A 17873-nucleotide genomic window follows, 5' to 3' on the forward strand; every position below is an offset into this window, starting at 1 on the left:
TACAAATCTAAAATTTAGCAAAAGACCATTTTATTTTTTTCTAAAATCCAGGAACTGTAAAATAAAAAAACAGTACTACTGATTTTGTGCAATACATGACATTTGCGCACACTTTAATTAAAACAATATCTTTTAGAAATATACACCTAAATAATCTAAACAGTCGCTACTAATTATTGAGAGTAAAACTGCAGTGAGTTAATAAATAATAGATATGTTTATTTCAAATTGTTTGTTTTTGCAAAACCGTGAAAACTAGACATGTAACCCCATTTTAATTTCAGATAAATTCTGCATTTTTTACTTTTGTTTTTAGAATTGGGATCCGCGATTTGATTCATTTCGTTATTCGGATTTTAGATCCATCCGTATTTTCGTTTCTGCACGGAGTCACACGACCGCAGCCTGTAATGCAACCCCCAACAGCCAAAAAAGCTGATCTGATTGGCCAGAGATCAGTCACATGTCAAATTTAGTTTCATTTTGAATGAAATTGGGACAGATCTGAATATTCATTAAAGGACCATTCAGATTCTTTCACATTCGGACTCATTCAAATTTGGAAATTCGGATGCATTCAAGTGTCCCAATTTAATACAATTCGTACAAATATCCATTTGGAACCAAACTAACTTGGCCTACTTTAGGTAGGCCAAGTTAGTTTGGTCTACTTTAAAAATCTTTACTACTTCATTTATCTAGAGTTATACCCTGATGTTGTGGCTAACATTATTCTTAAACCTCTAATATGTGCATGGCTAGGTCCCACAGGACCCTTCACACAACAGTTAAGTCCATGTTTACATTGTTTGGCAGACCAGCCATTGAAATACACTGGTTCTCAGAGTGTAGTTCTGTTCTATAGCTTAGCCATATTGCCAGTTTTATCTAGTATGAAGCACTGTATGTTGCAGAGAAAATTCAAGAGCCATGGAAAAAGTGAGGCTGACATTTTAAAATGTAGCTGTAAGACCTTTTCCCCTTTCTTTTCTAGGCAAGAAGTCTCATCACAAAACCCATCATTTCAGACACAGAATATACACTCCTAAAGTTAACATGTAATCCCTTAATCAACTATGGATTTCATCATTCTTGTAGCATGGATTACAATAGACTGCACCATTGTTCTCTTCATCTGATATGGCATACTGTGTGTTATTTAAAGGAGGCCAGCTGGGATCATTCTGAAGAGCTCTATATAATACCCTGTACTTGCTATGCGACTGATATTTAAATATTCTTTTCAAAAACAGCCAAAGTCGTCTATTTTCAATGACAGCTTCCTAAAAAATAAGAAGAAAAGAAATTAGTTACGTTCCGACTTATTCTACTTAACTTTTTTTTTTGGCAGTTTAGCAAGCAGTATAAACAAAGACTGCTAATAAATGAGGTGAAATTGTATGAAGCAAAAGCATGAAGCAATGTATAGCAAATGAGAAATACTCTGTATACCTGTATATATTTTTACTTCCATAAAGCACACATATAGAGACACATATTGAAATACATGAAGAATATTACCATATAGCTGGAGCATAGTTTACTGGGGTCACAACAGAAATCAGTCTCCGGAGGAAGTGTCTAGTTTATGATCCTCTCTTCTCATGTCACATCACTGGGAAGAGAGCCCTTAGTCTGGCCCTAGCAATAGGAATGAATGGATGAGCGGCACAGAGCCAGGTCTTTTTACACATAGGCTGTGTTGTGCAGGGCCACACTGTAAAGATCTTGGAACTGGTTTGAAGTCAAGTATTTTCCTATTGGCTTCCAATTAATGGAGGGGGCAAAATTTAAAGGACAATGGCACTAAAAGTGAAGTTGTCCTTTAAGTGTTTTAATTATAGAAACCTATACTTCAACCCATCTATAACCCAAATCATAAATGCTCAAAGGAAGTGCACTGGACAGTTAAATGTTCTACATTTCTTTGTTTAATTTGGGAACAATAGAGAGCACCTCTATTTTATTTTATTACTGCCTTTACTAGCATTGGGGAAATCATTCTTACTTCCTGCCCTGGTAATCACACAGGAAGTGAGGAAAGCCTCCCTAGCAGGAGAGAGATAATAATAAAGACCACCCTGTCATGGATGAAAACATTTAGCAGAAATAGCTGTAAACGTGGAGAGTAAAGTCTTCTCTAGGTGTATCTTCTTGGTATAAAAGGGTTACACATCCACAAGTAAAGGCTTGCGATTCACGGCAATAAGCAAATAAAGTCATAAAAGAAAGGGGAAAACCTTTTTGGAAAGTCTACAACTATCTGGCTGATGAAATACTAAAACTTCTTCCAAACTCAAAGCATTTCAGAGCATAACAGTGCTCCCCATTGTTCCTCCATTGGACATACCCACCTCTTGATTAGCTTTGCGTGTAGTAAAGAGATGTGTTGGAGGTACCAATCTTCTCATTTGATTTTTTTTCCTGTGGACTGGATTGTCAATTTCAGATGTATTATATTTTACACATGTACTATACATATATTTGTTAGCTGTGGACCTTGACTTATGGTAGTGTAGCGCCCTCTAAAATGTCGCTATTCAATTTAGAGATACCTGGACTGTAACCAGTCTAGATACTGATTATACAGAGCTCTGCATTCTATAGGTGTCCCTGAGTCTGCTGGATCGATTGCTCCTCCTGTTGCTGAGGAAAAGGGAGCCTTCGTATACAGTGAGGGAGGATCCATCCTCAGGTTATAACTATGCACCTGACCCTAGCCAATCCCTGAGTAGGATGACTCAGAGGCATGGTTGAGGGCAGGTAATAAAAGGTCTGGGGACATTGTGGAGAGCTCTCTCTTCCCCCTAGGGGCTTTGCCCTAGGAGGTCTGTGTGTGATGCAGAGCAAATGGCCTGGGCCTCAGCACATGGCAGGTGCTGAGGGGCCTGGAGGCCTAAGGATACACTGATACTTCACTGGGCCCATACACGTGGCAGGTGTTGGGTGCCTTGTTCTAAGAAGATACTCTCATTTAACTGGAGTGCTCCTTGGCAGTTGCAGATGCTGAGGGTACAGAAGTTCCAGAACCTAAAGAGGAAAATACCTGATGGAAGCTGGGTCGGGGAGGAGTCCGCTTGTTGAGGGGTACCGCAGAGGAGCTGGTGCGAGCGTCCGTCTGGGACCGACAATGGAGATCACACACCCTATTCCAGGTATCTGTTCACAGTACTACTACTACTACTACTACTATTGGTCTCTGGGACCAGATCGCAGTGATTTCGGCCTTAGCGGTTGCTAGGGGAGAAAGCTGTCCTCAGAAGTATTTCCTATGGCATCCTACAGACCCTAAACCCTCTCTCTCCTATTGATGTTGCAAATAAATACCCTAAAAAGACCCTAAGACTCGAGCCGTTCTGTCCGTGAGTGTCGGTGTGCTGTTGCTGATCAAAGGGGACTGGCAGCTGGAACCAACAGGTAGGAGAACCTATTTCAATATTGAGCGGCTCCTTTGGGGGTGAGCGCTACAGTAGGTAATTGGAACTTTTTTTTTCTGAGCTAATCAAGAGGTGGGTCCTTATAATGAGATATTTAAACTTTATTGTTAGTCTGCATGTTGTACTCCTGAAGAGAGAGCAATGTTATGCTCTGAAACACGCTGCGTTTGGAATAAATAAGTTTTCCTATTTTATCAACCATATTGTGGAAGTTTCTCCAAGAAGGTTTCCCCTTCAGAATTTTTATGCTCCTATTTGCCGTGAATAGAAACACTTGGCATTATCCTACTTTGAGTGATTATCCTACGTTCCTTGTGGCCTTGTCCTACGTTCCTTGTGGCTGTGTAACCCTTTTATGTTATATTTATACACTAAGAGAAGACCTTTCCCTTGTACTTTATAACTATGGTGGGAGAACCTATTGTAAGATTTCTGTGAAATTATTTATTCATATGGGGAACATTAGCTCTTGTTAAAGCCTGATTACCATAGTATAGTATTGTGTGATATCGGGCACTCAAGTAAGAGAACATAAGGGGGTTACATAGTTACATAGTATTTGAGGTTGAATAAAGACATTAGTCCATCAAGTCCAACCTATTAGGATCTCATTCTAGGAGTACCTGTACCCCTGTATATTACGGTCCCTTAAGAAATCGTCCAAAAGTTTCTTGAACAATTCCACATTATTTGCTGAAATCACCGCCTGTGGCAGTGAGTTCCAGACCCTAACTGATCTTACTGTGAAGAACCCCCTTCGCCCCTTGTGCTGGAATTTTTTTTCCACCAATTTTAGGTGGTGGCCTCTAGTTTTTGTAATGGAGTACTGAATCCTAATTGACTTTCACACCCGAATCCTGAAAAACGAAATAACACAAATCCGAATTTAAAACGAAACGAAACTAAACAAATTTTTTGGCAGTGCACATGTCTACTTTTCGCACTCAGTTTTAGGATTTCTAGTTTGCATTTTTTGTTACATTCTTTGTAGTTAAGTGACAATACTAAAGGCAAATAGGCTGTTCATTTTGCAAGGGAATTTGCACAGGAGCTTTCCCTCATTCAATAAACTAGGGGAAAATTCCCTTGCAAGGTGAAAATTCCCTTGCAAAGTGAACAGCCTGTTTGCCTTAAGTAAATCAACCTCACATCGCAGAGCTGCTGCTTACTTCCTGTTTCACACAGGAAGAGTGGAAAAGTCTCCCCAATTGGAATACAGATAACAATAAAAGGTCTCACCCCTTCCCAATGCTAGTCAAAAACCTAAAAAGAGTTCGGGATTTATATTTTATAGAAAAAAGAAAGTATTGAGAGTGTCTTTACCCCTGTTTAGATAAAAAAAATCACATCATTTGTATGCCATCTTACCTCAACAGCGTAAGATACAAGAAAGAATATGAGCAATAATATAAATATAGCAATTCTCCAGATAGTCGGAGTGCAGACAAGCTAAAACAGAAAAAGATAAAACAAAAAATCAAACACATTTGCAAAAGTATAAGGACACTCATGGCCTGTGGAAAGATATAATCAAGAATAGCCATATTTAAAGAAGACCTCTAGGAAACTTTTTATTAACCCTTGCAGTGGGGCTAAGTGCTCTTTTGTGTCTAGGTTAAAAAAAAGTTATACTCACCTGATGCTCCGAGCTGGCTTTTCTTAGACCGGTCCTTCCAGCGTCTCTCTCCCCCTCCTTGCAGCGGTCTAAGGTCTTGTAAACCATCACGTTTATAGACCATGTATAGACGTGAGGACGATGAAGAAGATTGCAATGTTGGGGAAGACAGGCTGGAGGGAGTGCTGTGGCAGCTAACTGGCTCAGAGCTTTGGGTGAGTATAATAACAATAATGTTTTTACATAAGACGCACCGGACCATAGGACGCAGGGAGGTCCGGCGCGCCTTATGGAGCACTCGACAGACTGTAGCTTCTGTCACAGCTTCTACGACAGAAGCTGTGACAGAAGCTGCAGTTAGTGACCGCTGAGACAGGTGGCGCTGTGATTACAGCGCCACGGTCTCAGTGATCACACAGAGCAGATGAAAAACGCCCGTTCTTCGTCTGCTCTATGGTGATCTCGATCGTCGCCGCTGCTCGGTTTTAATACGAGTGATCTCATTAGATCACTCGTATTAAACGAGCAGTGGCTCCTATTGCTGAACTCGATCTCCGCCGCCGCTGCTCGGCTTTAATACGAGTGATCTCATTAGATCACTCGTATTAAACGAGCAGTGGCTCCTACTACTCGCCCGACACCCGAAACTGCATGTCTCGGGCGTCGGGATTCGCTCCATAAGACGCAGGCACATTTCTCCCCTCCTTTTGGGGGGAAAAAAGTGCGTCTTATGGAGCGAAAAATACGGTAATCCTTGCAGTGCGGGTGTAGTAGTTAGAAAAAATTCCTGGAATTCTTCTTTAAGTCACTGGATATAGAGGTATCCCTGTGGGTCACGAGTAACCTTCTGTAGCCAGCCGAAAATCTACAAGCAGAAATGTAAAGCTGCTCTAGCCAGCTGCTGAATGCACAATAAATAAATTCTCATTACAAATGTACCTTAATCTGCTTAATACAGTGCAGATACAAACACTTTTCATTGTATTTATTGCATGATGACACCAAACAACCATTTCTTACTAATGTTAGAATGCGTGGCAACATTTCGGTGAAATTTACCAAATGTGAAAACAGTTTCAGAGAAAATCATTATTTTGATTTGCATCTATTTCATAAATGATTAGGATAATACTGTAGTTATAATGGACTCTAAAACTTACTTGTAATGCTTTGTAAAGGCTTTGAATGTCAGCAAATAGTATGAAGAGACACACACCCAGCTGTATAGGCAGCATGCAAAAAAATATATCTGCAAGTGACAAAGATTGTATATTAATTACATTTAGTGCTATGGTATACATTATTGTTTTCTCCTCTATATTTCTGTCTCATGTTTTATATATACATCACATGGTGCTCTGTTTTTTCTTCTTTATTTCCCTATCACATTGTGTCAGGTCATGTGCCCTTATGATCAACTGCAATATATCTTTAAGGAACCCAGGAAGTGTACTGATCCCCCCCGGGGCCCCCACTGAATGCTGACACAGAAAATGAACAATATCTAAGACAACCCAATTCTTATGTTATCTCAAGATTCCTTGAGGTATGCCAGACAGGCCTTCAGGTACCATACTGTATAGTGAAAGTGGGTCATGAGCTGAGCAATTTCAGCTGGTGTAAAGGTAGTGTTTATGAAGGCTTTCCATCCATTATAAAATGTCTCTGATCTCATGTCTTGTGCCCCTATTTTAAGTCACTTATTATTGTAACCTTTTGGATGTATTTTGCCAAGTAAAATAAATCCCTTGCTTATGGTCTCTCCTTAACATTTCTTTTCAAAAATGTCTCATAATATTTCTAAAATACTAGAAGATTGGCTATGGTGTTTATGGGTAAAATCATTTTTTGATAAGCAGAATTTATCAGGTTTAGACTAAAAATATTAGATGTGTATTCGGTCGGTTTTTGAAGCTTTAATGAAAAACAAGGACCACTTTGCTGACCTTGGACTCTGCAAAGCTTTTGGTAATATACAGTATGTGGGAACACTTTTAAAGCACAGTTTACATTTTTCTTTCTCCGATTTTACAGGACTGTATTACCCTCCATGCCTGAATCAAAGTTTTCCTCTTGTTTTTAACTTTACGGACCTTACCCCTGTTTTCATTAAAATAACCCTGTCTTTGATCCAGGAAACAAAAGAAAGCAGCTCCCTGTAAAGAAAAGGGTGAATACTAACGTCTCCTGGTGCCCACACTGCCCAACATTACACCAGTGAAGAGGAATTGTCCGACAAAGTCTTCTAGGAAACCAACACTTCCTGGAATGTTGATCTCCTGTGTTCCCCACAATGCTTACTGGTTCCATTTACTGTCCTTTATGTCACCACTGTGTCCCATCTTGGTGTTGCTTTCTTACCAGACTTTGTGGAGAAATTACTCTTCAGCAGAGTAGCATCTAGCAGCACGGACAGCAGGTGAGTTAGGTATTTACCTTCTTTACAGGGAGTTGTTTTCTTTTAGTTTGCAGTTTGGCAACAGGGTCGCTTCAAGGATAAATGTTGAAGAGCTTTTGGTGGTCTACTATGAGTGAGAGTGTAAGTAAGTACTCCTAGTTAGCATCCTGGAACCATCAGGTTTCTCAGACTAGTCTAAGATTAGAAAAACTCTTTTATTCAAGTTTAGATTAAATGTTTAATACTTCCTATTCCACTGAATACAGTTTTCTTTACATTTTTAAAAATTATTTAGAAGTTACAGCAATAATTATATACTTACAGTTGGTAGATATTGGTTTCCTGAATGGTTTTCCTTTGGAGAACACAAATGCAATAATTATACAGCTGATTGTGGTTATTGGCCACAAGGTTGTAGTTTCATAGTCTTCAAATTCAGAAAATTCTTGTGTGGTACTGTTCCCACCTGTGCATGCACTAAATATAGAAAAGTGCATTTTTAATTAGAAAATATATTTGTTCAATACTAATAATAAAACATATATGCAGAAGATACGTTACTATTGCATTAAGAATAGAAATCATATTGTTTGCATGCAAACATGCTATGTGTAATATGGTATTTAGTAGTTCGATGATCCACAAAGGCTGTTTGCAACTGAAGATTGTGTCTCAGGACAAAATCTAGGTAGAACAGGTTGGTGGGTACAGTGCAGTATGGTTTACAAAGCTGGTCTAAACCCACAACTACTACACTACAATCTCATGTTTAGTTTATTTCTGTGTATTAAGATTATAGTCCATCCAGGAGCACATTGGAGCGGAGGCTGCTTTACAACACACACAGGGACAATAGGGAACAAAAGTAGCCACCCTCTAGAGGGAAGGACAGTGTCCACAACAATTCAGAAATTATTTGAGGATCTACAGCCAAGTGATGCACACATAAGGTGCAGTATTGTTATTAGTTATGGTACTTGAATTAATTTTTAAGATTTAAAGGAAAATTATGGGGAGAATGAAATACACTCTTCCCCATGATTACAGCTGACATGTGACACGGTAGCTGTCACACGTTGGCTCTATTGATTGGGAACTCAGCAAACACATACCACTGATCGCTCTGTTCCCAATCTTCTCCCTGCAGAGATTACTGACTGTCAGTCACCGCTCTCCACAGGGATTCCCCCTCCCCTCTCTGTTCCTCCAGTGCTGACTGGAGGAACGGACGGGGGAGGGGGTTGGCAGAGCTGGCTCTTCCTTTAGAGAGGCAGAGCCAGCTGTCAATCAGGTGGCAGGGTGGATCCAGACAATATTCATCCATCCCGGCTGCAGCGCGGCTTTGCGCTGTCAGCATATAGCGGGCTATTAGGGTTTTGGGTCACAGGAGGAAATATTATATGCCCTCCTGTGATCATAAAGAGAACTATGACCAAAAAAGGTAGGCCAATACTTTTTTTTCAACTTCTGAATTTAGTTTCACTTTAAAGTCAACCTTTTTTTTTTTAAATTAAGTGTTTCCAAACTTTCATAGATAGGAAAACTGAACACCTATTAACCTTTTCACTGTGATAAGCTAGACCCCCATTTTCATCCTGCCCGCCCGCACAACCGCCCGCACACACACCTGTCTGCCTCAGATTGCAAAAGGTGGCTCCCTGGACGGCATCAGAGAAGAGAGCTCAAGGACAGCTGCACACTGCAGGCAGTGGCGTAACAATCGCCATAGCGACCCAGGTGGCCGCTATGAGCAGGGCTCTGCAAGTGGCATAACTAGCAATTACGGGGCACCATACAAAATTTTGCTATGGGGCCCTGTGATTTCTAGTTACGCCCCTGCCTGCAGGTACTGTGACACTGTGTGTGACAGTATTTTTTCATTGTGTTGCACATTAAAAAAAAAGACATCCCCAAATATAAGACCTAGTGTGGTTTTTTTGGGGGAAAAAAATATAAGACAGTGTCTTATTTTCGGGGAAACACGTATTTACAGGTATTTATAAATAAAAGCATATCCTTGTGTTTTATACATCCCATCATACATGATCAAATGTTTCAAAAACATATAATATTTAAAAAATATATGCTGAGGGACATTGGGAATATATCACATCTTAAATTAAATCCTAGAAACTCAGGAGTCTTAAATGTCAACCTCTTGGAATCTGCCATTGCAAACACTACAGTTCACTTCCATCTGTCTTGGCAAGCTGATACCTTGCTTTACTTGGAAAATCAAGCTTACCTCTGGCATTTGTATTCTCTATAAATTGAACTACAACCCTTTTTGCTATACTGACAGAAGAGATGGAAATATGGTCTGCCTACTCCCTTATATGGATGGAAAGAATAGCCACAATAAAAGTGACCCTGCTGCCAAAAGCCTTTTTACAACATTTAAGAAACTTCCCATTGAAGTCCCCTCATCTAATCTGAAAAAAATTAAATCATGTATCAAAAATATATTTGGGGCTCAAGTAGATTTAGGGTCTCCTACAAGATACTATATGCCCATAAACAATCAGGAGGATTGTGGGTCCCAAATCTCCTAAATTATTGTAGGGCACCTCAGTTAAACCTAAGTATCACAACTCTATTACACTATTTACAAACTAACTGGATAAATGACAAATCTGAAGTGGCAGCTCTGTATCTTATAGATATCTTAATATGGTTATTGTCAAAACAAAGAAAGTAACAATGTGACCTATGCTCTCTTGCACTCATTACATCTGTGGGACACTTCTTGTAAATCACATGCTCTCAAATCTACACACACTCTGCTGGCCTCACTATACAAAAGCATTTTGAATTATTTATTAGAGTTATTATCTCAAAAACCCTTTTATTTTGACTGTCACACTGGGACTTATAACTCCCCTATGTTACTGAATTAGTGAGACCTCTTTAGAGAGACTTATGGCTCTCTGGGGCTTCACAAACTGATCAGATGACCCTGAAGTCCCCATTGTGGGTGCCATGTCCTACGCTGATGGGAAAACGATCTTGTTTGTGGAAACATCAGGGATCTAAATGGATTCCTGGTTTCCTTCCTCCCTGCTGCATATGGAGATTGGGGACAAATAATTCCCAATCTCCACTATCCCCCTGGAAAAAATAAGCATGTACCTAGAAGTATTCAAGACTCAGACTTGTTTAAAACAAAATATAAAACTTTAATTATAAAATGAATGTGTTTATCCATAAAATTAGGAATCAATATTTTATTATACACAAAGCATGTGGATGTTGCTTTTCGCTACAAGATCATATTTTCTACATAGTCTGTTGTTGAAGTCTGAAATATTCCTATCAAGCTAAGACACCTCTACATAGGACCCTTTTTCTAATTAATTAGTGTTTTATACTGTAACTTTGGTAATTAAAGTGGTAGTGTACACATAGCCCATGAGCTCGGCCTATTGTCTTCATTACTTTGGTACATCCAGTACTGAAAATTGAATGGGGGTGATTTAGTAAAGAGTTAGAGAATGTTCATGTAGCTTAGTCTGGTCATGCTACAAACAGGCTGGACACCTATGGTGAATGAAAGATGCAGATGATCTAAATCTCAGGGTATGCAACTACTTTACAAACAATTTTCCTACTAAAACTACTGGTCACAGCCATATATGTGATGGCCCAACTGATTTCTACATCTATACTTCTATACCCTTGTACAAGCTCCTTTACAACATACGTCCTGTGTATGCCCATAATCTCCTGAAGAAGCCGTGGTACCATAAAACGCGTAGAGAAAAAGTTAAGTACCTCCCCATGGTAAAGTATCTATAATGATCATGGTTATACACTAATGATAGTGCATAGAAATTACCTGGTTAACTATTTATTGTATACCAGTTGTGGAGGTGCAGGTTCAAGATAGGCATACAATTTCACAGTTTTGTAAATAAGACTATACGTTGATGATTTTAACCTTGCTATATATTTTTAACAAACATGTACACAATAAAATATATTTTTTTATATATAAATTGAAGTGGTCATGGTAGTGCCTAAAAAGTAAATTTTCTTCTGTTCTTGTTTATTCATGTAGCTTAGTTGTCAAGGTGAGAATGTGTTCACTTTGAATACCGATTCATGTGCAAGGGAAATAATAAAAAAAAACAGGTATTTTTCTTGAACATGGTTGGATAATTGAAGGGGACATACATAGCTTCACTTTTTTCAGTAAGTTAAATGAGTATGTGCCTTGCAAAGTAAAACATATATCTACTAGTTCAGCAAACCAAACCAAATGTCTATTAGGCACTAGGAAGAAAGTTTTTCGATCTAGCTGTAAAGGCAGATAATGGCCATATGAACTACAACAGTGAATAGTGGTGTCATCATATTGGCTATTTGACATACTAGGTGTTTGTGAACTGCATTTGTTTGTGATTAAAATCCTTCATGTATATACAGTATATATTATATACAGGCAAGATGTGCCATAAGCAGATCCCACTCAATCACATGTAGATTGAAAACAGTTTAAAAAAGACTATGGGGTCTATTCACTAAGCTGCCGAATGATCTAGCTGTAGCTTCGGCTGATCCTTCGGCTAGCTTCGGCCCCAGGACCCCTTCGGTTCTGTAGAACCGAAGTGCTGCTGTACGGGCAATTCACTATAGCCCGTACAGCTCCCGAAGTCGGCCGAGTGGCTCAGTCAAGCCGAACGCATATGCATCGGCTCGGCTGAGCCGTGCTGAAAGCCGAAGCTGGCCGAGTGGCCGGCCACTGGCCGGCCGACAGCCTGCTTCTGACAGCTGGGCGGAGCCAGCCATGATCTTACGGCTGGCTCCGGCCACTTGCAGAGAGATCAGCGTCCCTGGTTACCTGCTAACCAGGGACACTGATCTCCAAACAGCTAACTGTCCCTGGCGCCCCGGGAGTCTACTGCTCCCGGCCTCCAAGGAGAGAAACACTGCTGTGTCTTTCTTTTTCTTTATTCTGACACAGAGCGATGTCAGAATAGAGGGGGAAAAAAAACAATTTCCCATTAAAATACATTGCTACATTACTATTAGCTATTTCAATTTGCAATAGCCAATAGTAAACTAGCATTGTACCCGCCCTCTGCTGCAGTTCTCCAGTTCTCCGACAGCCTGCTTCTGACAGCTGGGCAGAGCCAGCCGTCATCTCACGGCTGGCTCCGGACACTTTCAGAGAGATCAGTGTCCCTGGTTACGAGCGGCCTCTCCATGTTCTCAGTGTGTAATGACAGATGTCTTCCTGGTTACCTGGTAACCAGAAACGCCATTTGTCATTCCTCCCCCGGACGCTCTGGGACTCTAATAGACTCCCGGCCGCCCGGGAGAGAAACACTTTCTCCCAGAAAGGTTCACTCTGCTCGATCAAGCAGAATGAACCTTTCCCTGCTCTGGTTTTTTTTTCTTTTCTTCTGACATCGGAGCCGTTTTGGCAGCCGTCAGAAAAAAAACGAACACACCATAGGAATGCATAGCTAGATTCCTATTGGCTATTTCAATTTGCAATAGCCAATAGCAAACTAGCTATTGCACCCGCCCGCTGCTGCTGTCAATCAGCAGAGGGGAACCTGCAGTTCTCCATCAGGTCCCCCTCTGCTGATTGACAGCAGCAGTGGGCGGGTGCAATAGCTAGTTTGCGCTTGGCTACTGCAAATTGAAATAGCCAATAGGAATCTAGCTATGCATTCCTATGGTGTGTTCAGGTTTTTTTTTCTGATGGCAGCAGAACCGCCCGGCTAATAGAAAACAGTTGGGAGGAGCTAGCTGTCACTGCTGGCTCCGCACAATCATTTTCTAATCTTTTTTTTCTACTTTTTAAACTATTTTTTCTATTCTGCTCGGTCCCAAAGAGGGAACGAGCAGAACAGCCGAGCCGAATGCCGTTCGGTGGCATTCGGCTATTTACTGACTGCTGTTCGGCATCTATGAATCGGTTAGTCACTCGGCTGCCTACGGCAGCTTAGTGAATAGACCCCTATATATTTGTTAAAATGATCTTAGGTCGGGCTACGGATTTAAATATTAGCATGCACATAAAAACATTAGTATAAAGTTTACACTGCTGCAAGTGTTTCTGAAAGTACAGATAGCATTCCATATTATGGGCAAAACTAGTTCTAATAATGTATCAGTAAAAATAAGTTGAAGTTTTGTGATTATTTTTTTTTTCAACTAAATGAAAACTTTGCATGCCAACCCTGGCAGTGCATTCATAAGAATCTGAAATACTAAGCAGATAGGCTGTGCTGGTTGTATGTATTTTAAGGCTTAACTTTCTACTTTAATTAGTGTGTACCTTCAGCTTTTAATGTGTTATGCAAGTTATTGTACTATAGCACCTTATTTATGTACATATTGCAGGCATTTAACATTCAATCAGTGATCCTTATTTTGTAACAAGAAAAAAAGGTATTGTGGGTACCCTCATTGCAGGCATTTAACAATTTACAACCACGTCATATGAACATACCTAAAGTTGGATGTGCTGTACCATGGTTGCTGCTGCACCAGTACAAAGCCGCAGGTCTGGATGGCTGTATTAAATAACACATTAAAGATGACTGATAGCAAGAGAGGTGGTGAGATCAGCTGTGCTGGAGGTCTGTATGGGGCCAGTTTTGGATATGCCTGTGATAAGCTCACTGTAATAGAAATAAATATTTAGTTATGTTTTAGATCAAATTTAACTTGATCTATTTTAATTGCGTGCCAAGAAAAGACCAGTACAGAGCTCTTTGTACCTCACAAAAATTGCTTTGTGTTGATGTTCTTACTACTTTTTGAGAAATGCATTTATCTTTTCCATTGTTTTACAATGAATTCACATGGCACTGCTGCTACGTTCATGATTTAATGACTTTACAACATGTACTAGAACAATATAGAATTCTAGTAACAACTTATCTGTTCAGTGGTGGGGATCAAAATTCTCTGTAAGCGTATTGTCTACTGTTCTTAATAAAATGAGCAAGCACAGTGTGATCTGCTTAACTTAAGGAAGCAATAAAGCCTCAATAGTACTATTAAACTTTATTGAAATATTTAAGGGAAAAAAAAGATAGACCTGAGAACACATTACCCAAAGCTTAAAGCTGAACTTCAGACAGATAAAGAGAATGCACCACTACAAGAAATTATCGATTAATTAAAAATCATTAAATGTACGTTAACTGCAACTAGTAGTGGCTGAATTTGGTGTGCTTTTAATGTAATATAGTGCACAGTAGTACTCAGATTGGGAGAGGCAGCACCAGAGACGGGTATAGACTACCTCATCAATCTGTTGCTGTCCCTTAACCAATCATAGGTTAGAGTCAGTGAAATCTAGTTGTTTGGCTTAACTGCAGCAGAGAAAAGCCAGGTCTTTAGGCTGGCTGTATTGTCTGGCAGGGCTCTGTCAATTTCAGCATTGATTGGACATATACAGTACAATTTTTTTTGGTTAGGTAAAACAATTTTAGTGTACACTAGGTAATTCAAATGTGTATTTTATTTCTTGCCTGGAGTTCGGCTTTAATACTCAAGTTTTGGTTGAACATTCAATGCACAATTTAGACATTTTAATGGACTGACCTGGATTCAGGCACTAATCAAAAAAAAACAGAATGCCACCAGTGGTGCCATTGAACCATAGGACAGAGCTCTACTCTGTTAGACAATGGAGCCAGGACTGTGCATACTGATTGCTCTACTAGTTTCTCTGCTCAGCATTATGGAATCTGTGTATGCTTTTATTATACATTGAGATGGGGCAGACTGCACAATCACTATACACACTACTGTAACCACTGCCTTCAGAGACACAAAAAGTAAATAAGAGAAAAAGAAGAAAAAGGGGGATCATGCAACAAGGCAACTTTGCGCTACTTCTGTAAATGGCCTCACAGACCACTATGGTGGTTTTTTTTGTTCAATAGGCAGTTGGCATCTACCATTGCATTTATCTTTTTCAAAACGTTCCTGAAGTTAAGTTATCTCAGCTGAAAAGGGGATATTAGTTCACTGAGTTTTCATCACCGTGATTCTTTAGAAAATTAGTATGTTGTCTGCAGAAAGTAGTAGTATGCAGAAGAATTCAATATATCTGGCATCATGGGACTTCCACTATCCAGATTTTTTTTTTAAACACAGTACATTAGAGAAAAGATTTCCACCAGCTAGAAACAAAAGCATGTGCAGAGACCTAAAAAAAATATAAAAAGGTGATGGAGGGGTATGGTCACATAAACTATAGGTTAACAATTATTGTATATGTTCTGTTTGCATGTGGGCTTTGACCAAACCTTGCCTGTGGCTTCCTTAACTAGGTCTGCCCCATTGACTTTACAGCCATTCAAAATATAACATAACTATTTCCTATGGGTGCAGCCTAAGTGGCTTAAAGTCTATCTCTGGAGCAAAAAAAAAACTTATCTTGCAGTGGGACTGCTCCTGTACTGCAAGGGTTACCTGCTTGTTTAGGTCTAGGCTACCAGGGTAGAGTGGTTTTTAGTTACCTGACCCCCTCTCCCCTGGCAGTAGGTGCTCTTCTTATCTCCCCTACACTCCAGCTTGTGGACCTTTCCTTGCTGTCCTCAGGTATAATGCAGGGCCATGAGCCCTTAGTTGTAAATGATGATATCAGCGAGCCTTCAACCATTTGGAGTATAGGGGGAAGAGGTTGTGGGTGCTGGTCTTGGAGCCTGGAGGGAGCATGTGGGAGCAGGTAAGCAAAAGTCCCGTACCCAGGTATCCCAGGCATAAACTAGCAGTTAACCCTTGAAGGATGGGGGGCAGCCCTATTGGAAGGGGAGTTTTTCTTTTTCCTGGAAAAAGGCTGTACATTTAATATTTGCATTATCCTGTTTTTGGAACCCTTGTTTTTGGGGCAGAAGTAGTAGCATGTATGAGGGGGTGTGTAGAGGGTTATTTGTTTTTTTCCAGGAACCAGATTCCCTTAGAAATACTCCAACATTGTACACAGATTATTTCATCTGGTAAACACAGATAATTTTATTAACTCTTAAAATATTGTATTTGCATTGTGTATCTAGAAAATAGATTAATGCAACAACATTAGCAACACTATAATTGAAAAGAAACTGGGCAAACAGCTAAAGACACACACCCATATGGATTTACTGTTTTATCTGAGTTATAATTCTGCAAAGTCAAATGTGTGATTCACACAACTCTGTCATACTGCATAGCCAGGAAGATCACCTTGCTTATTCTTGTCAAAAGCTTTTCTGCTTTGTGGGTCTGTTTCCTGGACAGCATTCTTGATGCTGATTAATTGTCCAATAAACAAAACATGTAACAGAGGAAGCTGAACTGCTGAATCAGGAAATAAGTGTATCAATTAGTAGTACCAGTAGGTAAATGTAGAAAACAAGTACTTAATTAAAAAGGTCAGGTTCTATAATTATCTACCCAACATGATTTTAAGGGGAACATGCATATACTCGTTTCGGCAAAAATAAATGACCAAAGTCGAAGGATCATACTTGGGTTGATGGCAACTATTGCAAATAACACTTGGGACACTCAGTAGCAGACCTGGGGTTCCAGAGCCTACCAATGCCCCTGTTGATCTTATTTGTTAAAGGAAAACATACTTGTTAGGGTTACTAATATTGTAACTCCCACATCTTGGATCAGGTACTGGTACAGGCCAACTATCTTCAGTTGCTGCAAAAGACAATAACAGTCATTTATTTTATGTCTTCTTTTTACTGCAAGAGAGAAGTTAGTTATAGCATGTTTCATTTTATGCAAAAGCACAGAACAGAAACCTAAACATTAGTCAAATTACACAGTGGTGGAAATGAAAGTAAAGTGAGGCGAATTCCCTTCCTAGACAGTTATATACAAAACAGATATCCCCATTAGAAAATGTCACCTTACTTCTTGTTTTAGGGGTACTGTAAAATTTTAGATTTTACCTCACTTTCTTTCTCCGTGCCAATTGTCACAAGTACGAGGGGGGTGCATTTTTCCAATTTGACAACCCCCCACTCTATCCAAGACAAAAAGAAACTTAAATCCCTTTATATCATAATACTCAATATTGTGCAATGAAACCCAATAGAACCAGACACCAGAACAAAAATGAGGAGGATGGGATCCACTGTGTGGTTAGGAAGTGGGTGCATAGACAGCAATAAAACCATACCACCGAGTTCCAAACTTGAAAGGGAATATGATCACAGTAAAAAATGTGTCAATAGTGACTACAGTATCAGTAATACACTGTTTAATCTAAGGACTCTGAAGAAGACATGTGTCCTCAACATGGAGTTGGATGAGAAGCAGTTTAATCATAAAGTGTTTTTCACTGTCAGAGCAGTAAAATTGTGTATCTCCCTTCCACAGTTAGTGGTATTAGCTGGGAGCGTAGATCAAAAAAAAAAAAAAAAAAAAATCAAATGGCTTTATCATCTTCCAAAAT

General features: G+C 39.7%; 1 protein-coding gene across 1 annotated transcript in view; it reads right to left on the reverse strand.

The window, feature by feature from the left end:
* Nucleotides 1-1020: 1020 nt before the first annotated feature.
* Nucleotides 1021-17873, reverse strand: part of LOC108796107 (probable cation-transporting ATPase 13A4) — a 65161-nt gene continuing 48308 nt past the window's right edge. Inside the window, exons 25-30 of the mRNA XM_018567515.1 lie at nucleotides 17041-17113; nucleotides 13914-14085; nucleotides 7773-7927; nucleotides 6213-6301; nucleotides 4806-4886; nucleotides 1021-1283 (exon numbers count right to left, since the gene is read on the reverse strand). Of these exons, the coding sequence (XP_018423017.1) occupies nucleotides 1071-1283; nucleotides 4806-4886; nucleotides 6213-6301; nucleotides 7773-7927; nucleotides 13914-14085; nucleotides 17041-17113 (783 nt within the window). The 3' untranslated portion in view covers nucleotides 1021-1070. The remainder of the gene's footprint in view (nucleotides 1284-4805; nucleotides 4887-6212; nucleotides 6302-7772; nucleotides 7928-13913; nucleotides 14086-17040; nucleotides 17114-17873) is intronic.

This window comes from Nanorana parkeri, unplaced genomic scaffold (genome assembly GCF_000935625.1).
Source record: "Nanorana parkeri isolate BGI_ZX_2015 unplaced genomic scaffold, ASM93562v1 scaffold29, whole genome shotgun sequence".
Classification (NCBI taxonomy): Eukaryota; Metazoa; Chordata; class Amphibia; order Anura; family Dicroglossidae; genus Nanorana; species Nanorana parkeri.